The sequence below is a fragment of the Juglans regia genome, chromosome 15, assembly GCF_001411555.2.
Source record: "Juglans regia cultivar Chandler chromosome 15, Walnut 2.0, whole genome shotgun sequence".
Classification (NCBI taxonomy): domain Eukaryota; kingdom Viridiplantae; phylum Streptophyta; class Magnoliopsida; order Fagales; family Juglandaceae; genus Juglans; species Juglans regia.
This window is the reverse complement of record NC_049915.1, coordinates 12,376,561-12,382,714: the sequence shown is the minus strand read 5'-3', so window position 1 is coordinate 12,382,714 and position 6,154 is coordinate 12,376,561. Positions and strand designations below refer to the sequence as shown.

At 41.2% G+C, this 6,154-nt stretch overlaps 2 protein-coding genes across 2 annotated transcripts; one reads left to right on the top strand and one right to left on the bottom strand.

Moving 5' to 3' along the window:
• Positions 1-376: 376 nt before the first annotated feature.
• Positions 377-2,855, bottom strand: LOC118344685. Its single transcript, XM_035685791.1, has 3 exons — positions 2,811-2,855; positions 2,554-2,688; positions 377-1,504 (listed from the first exon to the last, which is right to left on the bottom strand). Exons 1-3 carry the CDS (start codon positions 2,853-2,855, stop codon positions 377-379), a joined length of 1,308 nt encoding a protein of 435 aa, XP_035541684.1.
• Positions 2,856-4,582: 1,727 nt separating this feature from the next.
• LOC109012246 (kunitz trypsin inhibitor 5-like) lies at positions 4,583-5,306 on the top strand. The gene has a single exon (XM_018993783.2). It carries the CDS (start codon positions 4,597-4,599, stop codon positions 5,230-5,232), a length of 636 nt encoding a protein of 211 aa, XP_018849328.2. The 5' UTR covers positions 4,583-4,596; the 3' UTR covers positions 5,233-5,306.
• Positions 5,307-6,154: the final 848 nt, after the last annotated feature.

The following is a 6,154-nucleotide window of genomic DNA, read 5'->3' as shown; positions in this document are numbered from 1 at the left end:
ATCAGAAGTGATTCGAAGGCCGAAAACGTTGAATCAAGTTACTATATTTCTAAACTCTTTAAATGAGGCCAAACATGAGGTGGGTTTGACGACTTTTAAAAGAGGATGAGAACATGTCTATAAATAGAGTAATGACATAGTAAGGTATTTTTATAAAATAATATTATTTTTGTAAGAAACCGAAGGTCTGTATAGATAAAAACAGAGGAGGCCAACTTGCCTTATTCCTTTTGCTATATTCATTTAAATAGTACAGCTTTACAAGAGTTAAACATGGTAACATAGTAACGTACAAAATAGAAATTAAATATGGCAATATACAAGATGGAAAGTATGACAAAATAGCAAGATACACGTAAAAGAGGAAATCAAGGAATTAAGGTTCTGATGCATGCTGATTCTGGAGGAGATTAATTGCAGGAGCAGTTTTGGAAGGTTGTGATTCACGCTGATTCTGGAGAGGATTGGTTGCAGAAGCACTTTTGGAAGGTTGAGGAATACTTGGTCTAACACCCCCCCTCAAAGTGATGGGGAGCAAAATCACCATTAGTTTGGACCTTAAGAAAGTGAATCTCGGAGCTGTTTGACCTTTGGTGAATAGATCTGCAACCTGATCTTGTGTAGAGATGTGTTTCACTTGAATGTCTTTGTTTAGGACTTTTTCTCTGATGAAGTGGTAGTCTACCTCAATATGTTTGGTTCGAGCATGAAATACCAGATTAGATGCCAAGGCAATAGCTCCAATGTTGTCACACCAGATTGTTGGAGTTGAAGGTAGAAGCAGTCCCAGTTCTTTCATGAGCATTCGGATCCAGTATATGTCAGCAGTAGCGATGGCCAAGCTTCGATACTCTGCTTCTGTGCTACTCTTGGAGACTATTGGTTGTTTCTTTGCTGTCCATGTGATGAGGTTTTGTCCTAAAAAGATGCCATAGCCTGTTGTGCTTCTACGGTCATCGGGATTGCCCGCCCAATCGGAGTCACAATAAGCTTGTAACTTTCTGCGTGGGTCATTTGCTTGGTTGATGGAGTTGGTGGTTTGAGTTGGTGGGTGGATTGAAATCGATAGTGTGGGGATTTCGGTTGCAGATGTGAGGGCAGAGGGAATCGATGGTGTGGAAATTTCAATGGCAGATTGAGGGTTCGGTAGAGTGGGTGGACTGCTAATTTCTTGGGAAGTGGCAATATTTGGGTTGTCAATTGTTGGAGAGTGCGGAAATGGGACCGATTCGGTTTCAGGGATGGTTGATGGTTGGGGAAGAGGGAGCGATTCGGTTGTGGATGTTGGAGAAGAATTAGAAAAGGTAGAGAGGGGAAGAAATGAAGTAGAAGGAGATATACCTGGGGAAAGTGTACTCAGCAAGGCAAGCGAAGACAGGACTCCACGTTTTGCAGGGAAAAGTTGTTCATTGAAAATGACACTACGCGACACATATACACGGCCAGTACAATAGTCAAGACATCGATAGCCTCGTTGACTAGCATAGCCGATAAAGATGCATTCCTTGCTCCGAAAAGATAATTTGTGAGATTGATATGGTCTGAGTAAAGGAAAACATGCTGATCCAAAAATTTTTAGATGTGAATATTTGGGAACTTTTTGATGAAGAATGTGAAAAGGCGTTAAATTTTGTAGCACTTTGGTTGGGAGTCGATTTATGAGATAAATGGATGTTAGGAAAGCATCGGGCCAATATGTATTCGGTAGGTGGGACCGGGCTAGAAGAGTTAACCCAGTTTCAACAATATGACGATGTTTTCGCTCAGCGATCCCATTTTGTTGAGAGGTATGGGGGCACGTTAATCAGTGAAAAATGCCATGCTCTTGTAAAAAAGATTTGAAAATGATGGAGAGAAATTCTCCACCATTATCAGTTTGTAATTGTTGGATTTTACAAGAGAAAACATTTTCAACTAGAGCCTTAAATTGTTTAAAAATTGGAAAAACCTCATTTTTAAACTTAATGGGATATAACTAAGTAAAACGAGAAAAATCATCAATAAAAAGAACATAATATTTTGATCCACCAACCAAATACACAGGAGATGTCCATACATCTGAACGAATAAGTTCTAAAGGGTGATTGGTTTGACGAGTTGAGCTACTAAAGGGTAATTGTTTAGATTTCCCTAAAGGGCTTGATGAACAAAACTCTTCTTTATTGGATGTAGACACATTTAAATATTTGGAATGAATCAATTTATTTAAAACAACTTGAGATGGATGGCCTAGACGATCATGCCATGTGGCAAGAGTTGTGGACATGCCGAGTCTTGTCGCAAAACAGGAAATTTTATTTGAACAAGATTTATTGTCTGCAATTGGGTAGAGTCCATTCTTAACTTGCCCTTGGAGTAGAAGTCACCCCGTGTTGTTCTCCTTCACAGAAAAATCATTTCTAGTTAATATAAAATAACAATCATTATCCAAACAAAAACGGTTAATAGAGATTAAATTTGAGGATGCATTTGGACAATGAAGAACATTAGAGAGAGTGAAATTTGAATGATTTATGGTGAGAGATGTGGTACCCATATTTTTTATCACCAAACCTGAGCCATTTCCAACCGTGATTGTTTCTTCTCCTTCATAGGGATTGTTTCTTCTCCTTCATAGGGTTGCGAGTCGGTGAGATTTGCCGTATTACTAGTAATATGAGCATTAGCCCCACTGTCTGCATACCACACCTATTGAGCATAAGAGGTATTACCTTCAGCAGCCATAGCAACTAGATCTGATGGTCAGTGGCGACCTTGATAGGAAAAATCAAACCGATGGTAACAGTCAAGTGCCGTGTGACCCTTTTTACCACAAATTTGACAAATGGGACGATTATCAAGGGATGGAGACGCATCAGTCTTATTGTTTGAAGAGGCCGAATGGGTAAGTGGACGATTAGAGTGTATCAGGGAACGAGATTGAGATGAAAAGCCAGGCCCTTTCGTTTTCTTTAGGAACGTATTTTTGGACTGGGTTGCTGCAAATGCAAAACTGGTCTCCTAAGGGACTGAGGGGTTTGAAGCCTCCATCAACGTCTCAAAGCTCAACAGTTCTGTCTGAAAATCGTCCAGGGTGAATTCTTTGTCCCTCGTTGCAAAAGTGAAAGCAGTGACAAAGGGCATTGTGGCTTGAGTCCGCTCAAGAGATATGTGATGAGGTCTTGCTCATCCACTGGTTTGCCGGCAGCAGATAATTGATCGGAGAAGAGCTTAGCCTCTTCAATGTACGAGAGACAGGATCGGTTGCCTTGTGAAATGGTTTGAAGTTGCCTTTTGAGAAAGGCAATGCAAGAGCGTGAGGTAGAGGAAAAACGAGCTTGAAGAGCGTCCCATACCTGCTTGGAAGTCTCCAGATTGAGGACAGTGGAGACAAGTTTTTCAATGATAGAGGCATAAAGCCAACTGAGTACACTGTTATCTTGTTTAGACCAGTTATTGTACTCAGGATTTATGGAGTTATCGGGTAGAGTCTTGGCTGGGGCAGGATTGGTGCCATCGACTAAACCAACCATGTCGTGACTCTTCCAAAAAACCGGAAATTGGATTCTCCAGGTGAGGTAATTGGAGCCATCCAATTTCTGAAATTGAGGTGTATTCGATAGGGAAGAGGCCATTGTGGTGCGGAAGTGTGGTCGTAGGATCTTACTTTGTTGGGCGTGAGCCTTAGAGGCCTGATACCATGTAAGAAACCGAAGGTCTGTATGGATAAAAACAGAGGAGGCCAACTTGCCTTATTCCTTTTGCTATATTCATTTAAATAGTACAGCTTTATAAGAGTTAAACATGGTAACATAGTAACGTACAAAACAGAAATTAAATATGGCAATATACAAGATGGAAAGTATGACAAAATAGCAAGATACACGTAAAAGAGGAAATCAAGGAATTAAGATTCTGATGCATGCTGATTCTGGAGGAGATTAATTGCAGGAGCAGTTTTGAAAGGTTGTGATTCATGCTGATTCTGGAGAGGATCGGTTGCAGAAGCACTTTTGAAAGGTTGAGGAATACTTGGTCTAACAATTTTGATAAGATGTTTTATAAAAATCCTTTTTATTTAAAATATAGTTGTAAAAAATATTGTATATAAATCATTTTTTCTATAAATAATGCTCTTTGGGATGTGTCAGTCAAACCCGTTCAAGTGGATGAGGCATGGGGCGTTGGTGGACAGCGTAATAATGCTCTTACAACGTGCCCGCACCCAACTCTAAATCATGATAAAAATATATATATATATAAAACATATTAAAAAAAGAGACGGGGAATGAAAAAAAAGGAAGATAGATTTTGATGGCTATATTTTTCTTATTTTTAATTGTTATTAAATATAAAATATTGATCTCTTTTTATAGGATAATTATATACATGTCAAATAAGATAAACATCTTTATCATAATAAAAAAGCAAATCTCTTTTTTATAATTATGAAAACTAAATCAATTATTTATGAAACCAAATTAAAATAATAAAAATTCTTCCAAGTTCATCCAAGGTGTACTTGAATTAGAACCACATCATCTCTATAAATACTTGTTTATCTACGCCCATTTATACAATAAAAAGAAAATAGAGTGAAACAAAAGACCAGACGCAATGGTACAGACTGCATTGCTGCAGCTGCGCGCGCGCATGCTACTACTCGTATTTCTCTTCGCTCTCGCATCAAAACCATTTCCTGGTGCTGCCAACGCTGTGCCTGCTCCAGTGCTCGACATATCCGGAAATAAGCTCATAGTAGGCGTTGATTATCATATATTGCCAGTTTTCCGCGGGAGAGGCGGAGGACTCACCCTTTCCAGCTCCAGGAACAAGACCTGCCCACTCGATGTTGTCCAGGAACAGCAAGAGGTATTCCACGGTCTCCCCTTGAAGTTTTTCCCTGTGGAACCCAGGAAAGGCGTACGCGTCTCCACAGACCTGAACATCAAGTTCACTGCTGCCACCATTTGTGTTCAGTCGCCTGTATGGAAGCTTGACAGCTACGATGATTTGATAAAACAGTGGTTTGTGACGAGTGGTGGGGTTGAAGGCAACCCTGGTCCTGAAACGACCAGCAACTGGTTTAAGATCGAGAAATACGATGATGATTACAAGCTTGTTTTCTGTCCTACGGTGTGCAGTTTCTGCAAGGTTTTGTGCAGAGATATTGGGATTTATATCGTGGACGGGAAAAGGAATTTGGCTCTGAGTGATGTGCCGTTCAAGGTTATGTTCAAGAAAGCTAGCTAAGTACTTTGATTAATACACAAATATGATACATGTACCGGGCACGCGAAATCGTTTGTAAGAAGACTTTTCTTAACTAAAATATATTGAAAAATAAAAGAGGATTGCCGAAGAAGTTCGGTAAAATTGATAGTTTCTTGTAGTTCAAGTATAGTCGACGAGAATTACAAATTTAATTATTGAAGGGTTCTTATTCCATTAGAAGTTCTGGTTGTTATTTTTATGTTCTTGATCCTACTGATCTACTTCTACAAAGAAAGCATAGTCAATCAGAGTTCAGATCAGCAGGTGAAAACCACCCAAGACTTCTCTCGTCTCTCCCGAACCCGCCGCCTCCCTCAGCGCCTCGAACCCGTCTCTCTCGAGGGGGTGGGAGCTTCGGCTCCTTCCCCCTCGCCCCACCTCTCCCTCTTCCGTCTGCTCTGTGCCACAGCAGCTCCGTTTTTGTGTTTTTTGTTTTGTAGGCTTAATAAGGGGGAACACCGGATATGGTCTCTCCGGCGACAATAGATCAGCACGAGCCTCCCCTTGGTGTTGCCCAGTCGCCGATCTTCAAGTCCACCGAAGGCGATGCCATCCGGAGTGGCGAGTTGCTCGCACGCGCGGCCAACAAACTCGTAGGCGTTCGGCGAGTGGCCTTCTCGCGACGTCGAGAGGCCCTCTACCGTCGCGACGCGCGGCGCCGCTGGGGTCTGTGAGCCCGGAACTTCCAAGATCAGTCGACGGTTTTCTCCCAGGGTGGCGCGTGTTCTGCACGCGCCTCCGCAGCCGTTCGGAGCTTTTCTTCTGCTGTTGGTTTTAGTTGTGTTTCAATGTTTTTTCTTGTGTTCTGTTTTACATATAAAAAAAAATAAATAAATAAATAAATAAATAAAAAATTTAGTCCCCGCGGACCGTGGTCCGAACTGGTGGTATGTCCCCATCT

Excerpts from the sequence above, each read along its gene's own strand:
- LOC118344685 (XM_035685791.1), bottom strand. The coding sequence starts at position 2,855 with ATGCGTCTCCATCCCTTGATAATCGTCCCATTTGTCAAATTTGTG. Across the intron at positions 2,689-2,810 it reads TCCCATTTGTCAAATTTGTG|GTGTGGTATGCAGACAGTGG; the intron begins GTAAAAAGGGTC and ends TATGCTCAATAG. Across the intron at positions 1,505-2,553 it reads CACGGTTGGAAATGGCTCAG|GAATGCATCTTTATCGGCTA; the intron begins GTTTGGTGATAA and ends TTTCGGAGCAAG.
- LOC109012246 (XM_018993783.2), top strand. The coding sequence starts at position 4,597 with ATGGTACAGACTGCATTGCTGCAGCTGCGCGCGCGCATGCTACTACTC.